General features: G+C 40.9%; 1 protein-coding gene across 1 annotated transcript in view; it reads left to right on the top strand.

Annotated features, from left to right (window-relative positions):
- Window positions 1-665: 665 nt before the first annotated feature.
- LOC122879504 (eukaryotic translation initiation factor 4 gamma 1-like) overlaps window positions 666-12516 on the top strand; it is a 42957-nt gene continuing 31106 nt past the window's right edge. The window contains exons 1-7 of the mRNA XM_044203675.1: window positions 666-764; window positions 7202-7255; window positions 7559-7677; window positions 8355-8441; window positions 10662-10694; window positions 11631-11651; window positions 12271-12465. Of these exons, the coding sequence (XP_044059610.1) occupies window positions 7606-7677; window positions 8355-8441; window positions 10662-10694; window positions 11631-11651; window positions 12271-12465 (408 nt within the window). The 5' untranslated portion in view covers window positions 666-764; window positions 7202-7255; window positions 7559-7605. The remainder of the gene's footprint in view (window positions 765-7201; window positions 7256-7558; window positions 7678-8354; window positions 8442-10661; window positions 10695-11630; window positions 11652-12270; window positions 12466-12516) is intronic.

Genomic DNA, 12516 nt, shown 5'->3' with positions numbered 1-12516 from the left:
TCAGACAGAACTGCTTTATTAGATAAGTGTATAATTTGTTTCTCTCTCTAAACCTCTGTGAAGCAGATATGACACTGCCTCTACATCCCTCTCTTGGGCCCGGTTTCCGGTGTATGCCATCAGTTTGTGTGTGCTTGGTCTTTCATGTCATTGAATTCAGTTTACCCTTAAGGACATTTGCAAAATTGTAATAAGGGTTTTGTTTTAGAAGATTTATTGTTGATAGAATTGCATGGTTGATTTTATGTTATTTTTTTATCAATTAAAATGTTAGATATCCTGCACTAGCTGTGTTAACCATTTCGCTTGAAGTCATGCAATATAACGTACAGGCTTGTCCCATAAACAACGGCTGATAAGTATTTAGCTTTAGCACATGAAAATAGTTTTAATTAATTTTCTTACTGCTCCATGCAAAGCAGTTGTTGAACCTATACTATAACGTATAATTTAACAATAGTCAATCTAATTAATGTTGGAACATTTTGGTGGCTAACTTAAATTTAAGTAAAATTCAAAATTTTTATCTGCATGAAAAATGGCTTTATTTTAGGATAAAGTTTAAATGTCTTGGGTAACATTACAAATCAAAACGTGTTTATCACAATTAAGATAACCCAGGCGACAAAATATATCAAAATACATGGGAGTGGGCATGACTACTGGGCAAGTTTCACGTGATGGGATTTTGCCGGAATTACCTAGCTACCGGCTTCCGGGAAGATTTTCCGTCCGTCCGGCTCTGCGGACTCAAGGAGAGAAAGGTAACGGCTACTGAGCTAAATTCTTTATTAAAATGCTCAAATATTCAGATAGGTGTCAAGTCGCTGTTACATAGAGACTCGAGAAGGACATTCAAATGTACATATCGCCCTTTAGCCTGGAGATATACCTAGCTGTGGTGACTTTATTCAGTGGTTGTTGCTGACTGGTGTTCCTGCTGTGTTTTCAGGGATTAGCTAGCTAGCTGGTTGCTAGCATTCCATGCTAATGCGACGTGGGTGTTCTTTCTTCACTTTAGCTAGTCCAGCTAGCAAGCTAACACTACGATAGACAGCTGAGTCCTGACTTGTGTGACGTTTTGAAACACATTATATTGTGTGTAATATATTATATATGACACGCAACAAATAGACATCACAATGTTGTTTTCGCCGGTTAACCTAATTCATGCTGCTAGCTATCCAACCGTTTGCTAGTTAGCTACACAACAGGCTATATGAGTAGTAGTAGGTTAAATCACTAGCTGTGTCGAAGCCGTGTTTTGCCCTGGTGCAAGCCTCCCAGCAGACAATGTTGGGGCTTGTGTTCTCATATTTGCCAGCCTAGCTGTATATAAACAGATGTCTGTTGACAGTTGTGATTTTAAATAACTTGCATACTGATAACTTGATAACTGAAACCATGTGATGGCGATGTAACGTTGGTGCCAGCAATCTGAAACCATTTTTGTTTGGCGGTAAAGTATATAAAGGTGGTTAAAAGGTCTTTTCGTAAACAGTCCGCCTGTTCATGCAGCAGTGTCTCTCTGTTCATGAGCCAAACAAACGTTACTCCTCTAGGTACCCCGACAACAAAACATATGTGACACTATATGCTGTCAAATATTTAGTGGCAGTTATAACATGCATAAAGGAATTATGAGACACTGCCGGTGGAGGGTAAAGAGGGTTGGAGACTGATATGACAGGACAGTTGTTTTGAACCTTGAAGCCTGTGCCACCTTCATTAGGGCCTTGCTGAGTTGGTTGACAGGTCGCTGTGCCTTCAAATTAGCCGCTGTAATGGAAGTTATGCTACACGGGAACTTGGTAAATATGGGATTTCCAATCAGCAACTCCCAATAAACAGCATCCCCTGTAATGCATGCATGCATGTTAACGCAGGCTGTCGCAATGGTGATGTTGCTGTTAAACTGGGCGACATGCTGCGAAGTGAACCGGAGGTGCCTGACTCATTCTGGCTAGTTACAGTACTCTTTATTGTCACGACACCGTTGACAGCACTGCTACAGTGTTCATACCTAGCTAGCCAAAGCATTCAAGCAGAGTTAGTTACTGAATGTGAGTAGCATATTGAGCTATTGAATACGAATGTGCGAGCTAATAACCAGTAGCCACCTCCTTAGCTTGACAGTTATCTAGGTTAGTATTCCCATTCATTGGACACGACCACCGTTACGTCTGTCTTAACAGCTGACACCTTAAAGCGTCGTTTGTTTGGTATGGTTTATGCTTTACATGAAATAGATGGTTGTCATAGTCGATATCGGTTGAGGTGTGGCTGGCATGAAGCCGGCAGCTGGAGTGTGCATCGCGCCAATAGCAGGAGAAACCACGTGGTAAATCCAGATTGGGCCTAGGAAAGTTAGCAACATGGCTAACAGCACAACATACAGCTGCACGTCTTCGCACCCGTATTTGGCGAGGCCGAGTGTTTGATAGGTGTGTGTTTATTTTAATGCCATGCAAAGCTGTCTTTGTCGTACGTTGTGTGTGTGTGTGTGTGTGTGTGTGTGTGTGTGTGTGTGTGTGTGTGTGTGAGACAGGCAGACACGCCCCTGTGTCGTAGCAAAAGTGTCCCACAGTATAAGCAGACGAAACACCGGTCTTTTACCACTGGTTAGTTAGCTTGGTATGAGCGTCGCAGCTGTCTTCTGTCACTGACATTGTGTCAGATTGTTGGTTTAGAAGGCGGCATCGCTGGTATGTTCACGTTTAAGCCGTTTGTTGATCACTTCACCTTGCTTGATGCGGGAGGCATGGGGTTGATGTTAAGGACTGCAGACATGTGACCTTAGCTGAGAATTTGGGTCCAAAATGGATGCAGTTTCCTGTGCATGGCAACGGGCACCATGTAGCTAATCTAGGCAGATGTTTATCCCTGTCTCTGTCTATCTACGAACATCCATTTTAGATTACCACTCATAAGTCCAGGAGAATATTAAGCAGTGATCTCGACTCAGACATGCTTTAGTCAGAGTGAATGAATGAAACTAATAGCTGAAGTGCAATCGCAGGACAAATACATGATGTGTCAGAGCTAGGCTGTCACAGTTTGCCTGACATAAGGACACTACTGAGCTTCCTGTTGTGAAACTTGAAAGCCTAGAGTCTGGGCACGTGTGGGTTTTGGCAGAATATTACTTAACCAGAGGAACATGGGGGTGCTGGTCAGAACAGGCTGTGCTGGTGTGATGCTGTGTCACTGGAGCTTAACTTTCACTGTCTGCGCATCCATCTCATCCTAAAATGTCTGACTGAAGCCACATTTGCAGTTAAGTGCTTGTCACTGACACTTAATGGTTGGAAATGTGATCATGGGAAACCAATTTTGTTTCAGGTATTGACCAGTGTCAGAGCAGTATTGTAAATGTGTGTTTGTTCTGTTTAATCTGTTGTTTTATTTAGTGTTGTTTTGTGTTTAAGATGCTGTAGCTTTATGTTAAAGGAGCACTCCACTAATTTTACAGATAAAGATTTCTTCTCATGAGGAGCACTAGTCAGCTTGTGAAACAGTGGTACAATGTCATCTGTGGCTCTGAAGGAAGTTTTCTAAATATGATGCTGATGATGTCATCAGGGTTATCTCAGATTGGGCTTGAGACTTCAAATTTGTAACAGATATCTAGCTTTACAAACTGGGGGTGTGGTGTTTAAAAGATGTGGGCATATACCAGATGGGGAATGTCAGATTGGGTTGCATTGTGGTAAATATAGTATCCAGTGTTTTTGGAACCTAACCCAGACTTGGCACTAAAAGTCATGATATCTTGGCCTCTGGTGCTTTGATTTTGAACATTCTATTTTAAATGAGTCCCCCAATTTTATGTAAATGCAGTATTAAATCAGTGGAATGCCCCTTTAAGAAGTAGCATGGTACTGCAGAAACCTAATTGCTAGTGTAGATAACTTTGACTCCCTTCTGTTTATGTCAGTCAGCTTGAATATAGGCCTAATTTGTTCAAAATGTGTTGGTTCTGCCTGTAAAGGGTGGACCAAAAACACTACTCTGTTTTACAGTAAAGGCATTTTGCTCCCCTTTATCTGGCCTGCAGGCTAAATTTAAGCTATAGTTTTCCACAGTTAAAGTGAGCTGAGTTAAGTGAAGCCTTCCACCACTGGAGCTTTTGTGTCACTACCACAGCCAACACAGTGGTTCTGTGGCAGGTACAGACTGCCATCACAGCCTGCATGCCAGTGAACTGTGTAACAGAGGAGTTACTAACTGAAAGCATAAGTAAGGGGCAATAGGCTTTTAGCAGAAGCTGAGCAATCAGTGTGTGCAAGTGCAGTCTAAGTAGTACTCACTAGGACTACTAAGTAGTAACTATGTACAATGTATATTAAGGCATTTGTAAACTATCTTTTAATCTGCAGCCGGCTGTAAACTCATAAAGCCAGTGACTCGTATTTTTTTCACTGACGTCACCAGGCAGTAAAGTTTGCTTAGTTCTCAGAATAGATAGTATTGGGGAAATGCCATTTTAAGGTATTTAACAGCATGTGCAGTGAGTCTAGATCATGTGTATAAACTCGCAGTGGCTACACCCTCTATAGGTGATATGATAGCCAACTTCTTTAGCAAATGTTTTCTCCCTCTTCTCCTTAGCAGGTCATGGGAGTGCATACAGAGGCTTATGCAACAGTTGAAGGAGCATGTTTCACCAGCAGTGGTGCTGGTGGCTGGATCTCCACAGTGGTGCATGTCAGATCAGCTCGTATGACTGTGATTAGTGGGTGGGGTGAGGTGGGGGTGACTTGCGTTAGCTCACATAACTCCCCTAAAACACAGATTCCTGCAAAAACGAGGACCCCTCTTTGCTAGTTCTGTAGTGCTGCAGACTGCTCACAGGATTTGTACTGATTTATTTTTTTGTAAATTCTGCAGACTAACCTGTATGGTGTTGATGGTGTGTGTCATTGGCACAGTAGTTGTTAAAGAAGCCGGCCACGTCTCACCACTTTAGGGTAAAGCATTCCCCCGAACAACTAAAGGTTTTTATTAGTGTGTTCCCCAGTGATGGGAGTAAAGCCTGTGAGGCAGTGTAGGTTTTTTGTCAGAGACCCTCTTTTAGCCCTGATATTGTTTATTCAGCATTTAATTTCCCAGCCAGCCCTGTGCTGTCTGACAATCTTTTTGTCTGTGGATGAGGCTTTGTACTGCTGCCTGACACCCCTCTACAGTCTTTCCTACTTTTATATTGTCGGCGTCTCCAAGCTCCAAGGCTCCAGTATATTGGGGATGAGCCTACCATCAATGTCAGTCAGTGTTTTTCTAAGCCAAGGATTTCATCTCTCGCTCAGTTAAAATACATTATCTTTTTATTTTCTTTTGTTTGTGTGTTGGTATAGTCATGGAAACAGTCATGATTACAACCATCTTTAAAAAGGGGGGGAGGGAAATACCTGATTCATCATGACTCAGGCTTTTTACACTGCTGCTTCTGTGTGAGTGTGTATCAGGGAAAGGGGGCATGTGTGTGTCAGTGACAGAGATAATGTAGGCTTCGACTATGAATACCAAATGTGTCATTATTGCAAGGACTATATAACCTAAGGAGGATGATTACAATGGAATCAGGAAATGACCCTTGAGTCAGTGGGGTGACAGTATCGTGTAAAAAAAATGTCTACCTAGTTTCAGCCATTCTGACAAAAACAGGACTTTGTAGGATTTGGTTCATATATATATAAAATTCACATTTGCAGAAGTCCAAAAATAGCATTGGTTGAATGTCTCCGCTTTAGGTCACTGATGTATAGTTTCAACTTCATGTTACCTTACATGAACAATTGATTCCATCATCATCATCAGTTTCACTCAGTAAGGTAAACAGATTTTAAACAGAATAATGAAAGAGCACTGGTATCAGATCTGTACTGATACAAGACCAATAGAATTTGTATGCTGCTGATCACTTTTCCTGAGTTAAAAAACACTGATAATCTGTATTCTCATTCCACCTACATGGACAAGGAGTAATTTGTACTTTAGCAACAAAGTGTCATCCAAAATGGTCCAGGAAATAAACAATGCAGAACTGACAGTTTGGACATTAAGCAGACAAATTTCTGTGTGTAACGGGACATTAAATGTTTCATGTAACCTTTGTAAGGTCAGACACTGTTATGCAGTTGTTTTTTGGACATGGATTGTATTGTAAATGTGATTGGATTAAATGAGAAAACGTTAAATTATCCACTGGATGACAGTGATTGACGAATGCGATGGTGGAGAGAAAGTGGTTAGGAGGCATGCTGAGATAAATGCATTTAATTTTCCTTTATTTTCCTGACGAGGTAGTATTAGCCTAATTTTGTGTATATTTTTTGATTCAGGTAATGTACCAAAAACCTTTCCTTGTTGCCTCCTTTCTACCTCTCAACAAAGTTAAATATTAAAGTTCCTCCTCCTCCAAATATCTAACTTTCAGTTGTGATGCTCTGCGGTTTCTTTTGCTGACAGTCAACAAAACTCAGTTCACTTTAGCTTCTGGTTGCTTAAGTTAAATGCCTACTTTTGCTGAACTATAAGCACAAAGTGTTGTGTTAGAAAGTGGTGGCAGGTAATGTCAAGTGTTCTGTGAATGTGAAACATGCAAAGAAAATTCTACATTTTTGGTAACTTGCTATGAAGCTTTGTTTTGATAGAACTAACCAGATGGATATGAACATATTTCTGCTAATACATAGGCCTGTTAGGAGGTTGTATGTATGAAAAAGTTGTTAGGTGAGCTAGACCCTGTGGGCTAAAATGACTGTTGTAATGTGAGCTACAGGTAGTAATGTTTATGACCCACCTGCTTTCATTCTTCACTGGATCAAATACTGTTTCAAGTGTACTTAAGACAGTATTCAATTAATTAGTCCCATACTAATGGATTTAACAAGACTTATTGTTTACAATACTCTGGTTAAAAACACCTCTGAAACTTAACCTTTTCACTTTCAAACTGTAATTCACACTAATGTACAGTATGCTCATTTTTTTTCTGCCTTTTTAAGATGATGTTGACATCATCATAACACACTGGATGTCGTACCAGCCTTTACACTTCCTGTCTGTTTGGTACATAGTAAGTTCTTTGGTTGAAAAAAAAAATCAGGTTATCGTAGATGATGTAAACTATTTGAAATGTGCTGTTTGCCAATATCCATACTCATTGTTAACAAGGTTTCTTTTTCTGTCTGTCTTTTAGGAAAAAACGTTCCTCAGTGTAACCACACTTAGGACCTTTAAAAGATTTATAAATGTAAGTATATGAGCTGTGACTATTAACAGGAAATATCAACTGAGTTTAATCCTCCAGTTAAATCTGAATGTTACTTAAACTCGAGCTCTGCTAATTTAATTTTCAAATACCTATTTAAGTAAATCTTTACCCATTCTCTAAAAACAAAATGTACCACATTCCACGCTATTCTTTCTGCTACACATTGTATTACATTGGCCCATTAGGCCTCACCACTGTGGTACTGAATGTGACAATAACTTCCTGGTAAATGCCTGGTAATTTTTATAAGCAAAGACCAATTTAACCCCCCCATCTCTTCAGATTTGTGCACAGGTCCACATCTGCCTCCCCATGCAGAACTCCGTGAAATGAATAAAGCACCACAGCCTATAACAGGACCCCCTCCACCCCCACCCTGCCCCCTCCCTGGCCTTTCACAGGTAAGTAACCCTGTTACTTAACGTCCTGTATTGGCTCTTTTAGGACGTCTTGCTTTATCCCACTTTGTTTCTCAAAGAAAAAGGGCTGTCGTGGCAGCATTTTGTGCACATAATGAAAAGCAGATCACACAACAATATTCTCTCTCTGGTGTAGAATGATTGCAGCAGCCGCAAGCCGTTCTTTGGTACAACTCTCAACCATGTAGCAGAAAGTCCCACAACACACTTGTTGTACTCCATAGTGATTGTCAGAAATAACTAAGGCCATGGTTACAACTGCTAGTATGTCCATTTCCAACCTTGCCATCACATTGTGAGTTGCCAATGTAGCCTGCAGCATCTTCATTGTTATCAGGCCCACAAAACTTGTGGTTGATACCCCATGGTCTTCTTTAAAATAAGTATAATCAAATTCAGAAAGTTTCCCCTCCTTCTGCTTAAGGTGCAGTGTGTATTCCAAAGAACACACTTCTATGCCCTTTGTCTCCTCCCCATTAATATGAAAAGATAGTGGTTTCTGAAAAAAGCAGAATTATGTGACCACAAATATCGGCCTCAGTACCTGAGTACCTGTGCACTTGCTGACCACTTATCTACTGTTCATCCTCGCCTTCTCACTCCCTATTCCTCCTGTGTCCCACTCTTCTGCTGTTGATATCACTTCCTGTCTCTTGCAGCCCTCATTCCCCCCTGGGCAGCCCTCTTCTGTTGTGTTTGCCACCCCACCGCCTCCACAAATGAACCCAACGCCACAGCCCCGACAGGTAGGCCTGCCCACTGCTCACCGACCCCACAGCACACTTGCAGCGGTGGACTTTGCTTCATTCCAGAGAAAAATACTTCTTCCATCGCATTTCAGAGACAGTAGTCAATAAAACAGCTAAACTGCACCTTTCTGGTGCAGGAATGTATCTTGTTCCACACAAGTTATTGAGTTAACTTCGTTGGTGCATTATGAATTGAAAATTAGTTTCGTTTATTTCCTAACCCTCACTTTTGTGCCATGAGTGACAGAAACCAATCAGGATAAAAAGTTGGAATAGAGAGTGGTGAGGTCTTTTATTCCTGCTGGAAATGTGTGCAAGTTTGGCATAATTGCTGCTCACTGTCGCTATCTGAAATCTTCCCAATAGAAAATCTAGAGTACAGTGTCTTGAATCCATTTGTGAATTTCTTAGAATGCCTGGATGTCTGTTTGCCTACTTCTCACCAGTTCTGCATCATTTTAACTGTCAGTGTCAGCCTGTCCTTTGTGCTTTACCTCACAAAGTATCACAGCTTCTGAGCCTCTCTACATGATGTAAACTCTTTTACTCCTTATTGCTAACTCCTAACTGACTGGAGGAAATGCAAGCCGCTCCAACTGCATTTTTTATAATTGATTAGTGATTGACCAATAGATTGCCAGACCCTTGTTTCTTAGTTCAAGTTTTAAATGAAAGAATTAATCATGGTTATTTTTTTTGTTTTTGTTTTTTTACAGTTTTAATCATTCAATTCAATTTAAAACCAATCAAGAAAAAGTACAGTCAGTACAGAAAGTGGGCCTGGCTGTCTGTTTCAGAAAGCTAAGACCCCTCCTGTATGACTATTGGGAAAGCAGCTTTCCACTGTTTTCGGACTGTCTGAACGACAGTAAAGGTGATAACATTGATAACATCCAGCCACTAGATGATGCACTCCCCCTCCCCCCTTCAGTTCCATTCCAGTGGTTGCCAGTTCTTTGCACAACCTGCATATTTCATGGTCGAGTGGAGTGAGACTCAGACTCAGTCAAATCAAGTGATTAATCTTTCGTGATAGAGTAATGAATTCATGTTGCACCATATAACTATACATTAGTTATAGATTTAGGTTACTTTATGTGGTGGTGTTTCATGTAACGTTATCTATAGTAATCTTAGGATATGGCTAGCTAGCTTTAGGTAACCCTTTTTTCCCCCATCATTTAGTAGGGGCCCTATATTGCAACACTTACCATAAAATGACAAATCATCCTTACACTATAAGACATTAGATAAATATTTACATTTTAATCCAGTCAAAGAGTACAGTACAGAACATTGCAGGGATGCTAGTAAAACCCACAGCGCTCCACATTAGACAGACAGCTACAGTAAAAGTTGACGTTAGCTAGCGTTAGGTCTACGCTAACACTAACATTAGTTGAAGTGTTTTCTTGCTGTAAACAAATCTGTATGATCATGTCAGTAATTTTTTGATATTAATGTGAGTACCATAGCTGTTGAGCTCAACGCAGCTGGCTACATGGCTAGCTAGCCACAAATACCTCAGCTAAGTGTCTCATAATAAGGCTAACGTTAGACTGCTATATGAGATGACACCCTCAATAACAGTCACGATTTGGGTCTAAACTGTATAATGAGCAGATTTACAGTAGTTCAGTCGAAGGTTAACTTTAATTTACCTTCGACATGACACATTGGTAATATATTGGGATCCCACATCCCCCCGTTCTTAAAGTCTGGTCTGGACGGACCAGTGACTGGTCAATCAACTTGCCCTGCATAAACTTGTACTGGCCCCGGGCCATCGGTTATGTCAGACCCTGGCCCACTTCTAAATTACCTCTGATACGCATCTTCATTATAACGTTACATTGTTTGAGGGAACTATATCATTAGGTAACTGGACAGGACTATAACTGTCAGTAGTAGTTGTTTATTTAGTTTAAATATGCAGAACTGTAACTATACCACGTGATACCAACAACGTTATACCATTGGCTCACAAGCCTTGTTAGAAGCAGGAACCAAACGTCAGACTTCTCACACAGAGATAAACAAAACATTCAGTTTGGACCCGTCAGAATTTTTTAAAATGATTAATGTTATCAGTATAACCTTTTAAGTGCGCGTGTAAAGGTGCAGAACTGGAAGGAGTCTGTCAGTGGAGAGTGAAGCATGGATCTTGTGCTTTTGTCTTTGTCTTAACCCCTGCCCTGTCTGCCTCTCCTCCTCTAGTTTGCCCCAGGGCCCCGGCCTATACACCAACAGGTACTAACAGCACAACTGACTCCTCTAACACATATTAGAAGTAGATTGAGAAAATTGAGAGGCTCCAAGGTGTGCTTTGACTAAAGGACTATCCTCACGGAGAGCTACACTAACGTTAGGCAATCTTGACAGAATCAAATACCACAGTAGTTTTTTGACTAAATACCTTGATATCATAACATGATTATGTTTTAGGGGTGACCATTGTTGCTTTTAGGAAATATTTATACATAAACTTACAAGAATAAAGTTAGTTTTTCAAACTTGACATGGACCAGTACATGTTCTAGTGCCACCAAATTTAAGAAATTAATCAATCCATTAAGGACAGAGGAAAATTCTCCATTTCATTAAATGATATACCAAAAATTCTGATATAAATATAGAATATAAATTTAGCTTGATGGCAGAGAATATTAATTACTGGTAATAAATATTTAACAGTATGTCATACTATTTCAGAAGAGGTATTTTCATTTAATATTTCACCTACTGTACATGTGGGAATGTATTAAAATCATGCTTTAGTGAATTATAGCTGTAGCTAAATATAAATATGAGTAAGAGTGTCCTATGTAAAGGTATACCTAAACAGGTGTTTTACCAGCTTTCATAAAAATGTTATGAGAAAGTGATTAGTTTGATATATATAAAACAAAACAAAAAAACAAATCAAAACCAGGCTCTCTCATTGTTGAAAAAAGTAAACATCTAGGTGATTAATGCCCATCTTCCAGTTATAGTTCTTGGAATTCACTGTTCTGCCTATTCTCTGCATGCTGCTCGTTAATTCACTGCTTGGCTCAGAACGAACAGTGTCTGGGCGCTTTGCTCTAACTGATTGTGGTGCTCTTTTTCTCAAACCTTCCCTTTTCACCCTCCTCTTGCTTCCATTTGATGTGTCTCTGTGTGCGATCTGTGTTTGCGCTGCTGAAGGGAAGCTTCAGGTCACTACAGGTAACTCAATTTCCCCTTTCTTTCAGATTTTCCTTCCATTTTTTTCTCACCCTCTTGAGGAGTGCACGTGTGTGTGTGTGTGTGTGTGTGTGTGTGTGTCTAATATTTGGCAGTGTTGTGCTTTGTTGGCTTGGTGTCATTTTGCTGGCTACGGCAGTTAGCTCCCAGGCCAGCAGCAGAATGTAAATGAGGAGGCTCTGAATGAACCAGCATTAGCTGCTTTATCTCTTCTGGCTGGCAGGGCCAATATGTTTCCAGTTGGAGTCTAGCCATAGATTCATGGACAAACTATGAGAACTATGAGCTTGTTAGGCTGGACAAGCTAGCTCCACTTGGTCCAAGAGATAAAAATCATACAAGACCACAGGGGATGGTTTTTGTGTCAGAGGTTTCAGATAGTTTACTAATAATTCCTTTATTTGTCCCTCTCTATTTTACCCCTATTTCTATCCCATTTATCTTCCCATATTTTCCTGTGGCCTCTCTCTTTTGTCTTTCCCACTGTCCTCTACATTTGTTCCCTGTCCTCTCAATCACTGTTCATCCTCACTTGTTTTTCTCACCCTCCACATTTCTACTTCATCTTCCACCTTGGTTTGCTCCCCCACCTCTTCTCTAGCCCTATTACACCAACAGGGCCAGCCTGCCTCCCAGCAGCGGCCCTCGGGGTGTCCCGCCCAGCAGCGGCCCTCGCCCTGTGACGCCCACCCACGTCTACCAGCCGGGCCCTGGCTCTCAAATGATGATGATCCCTGGGCAACAGTTGCCCTTCCCCAGCTCACCACAGGGACCCGCCTACTTCATACCAGGACAGGTAGGGGACACAGACTGGGAGGTGTTAAAGTAGTGATGCTGCCAAATTTTC

Source organism: Siniperca chuatsi, linkage group LG7 (assembly GCF_020085105.1).
Source record: "Siniperca chuatsi isolate FFG_IHB_CAS linkage group LG7, ASM2008510v1, whole genome shotgun sequence".
NCBI classification, from domain to species: Eukaryota; Metazoa; Chordata; class Actinopteri; order Centrarchiformes; family Sinipercidae; genus Siniperca; species Siniperca chuatsi.
This window is presented reverse-complemented; position numbering and strand designations above follow the sequence as displayed.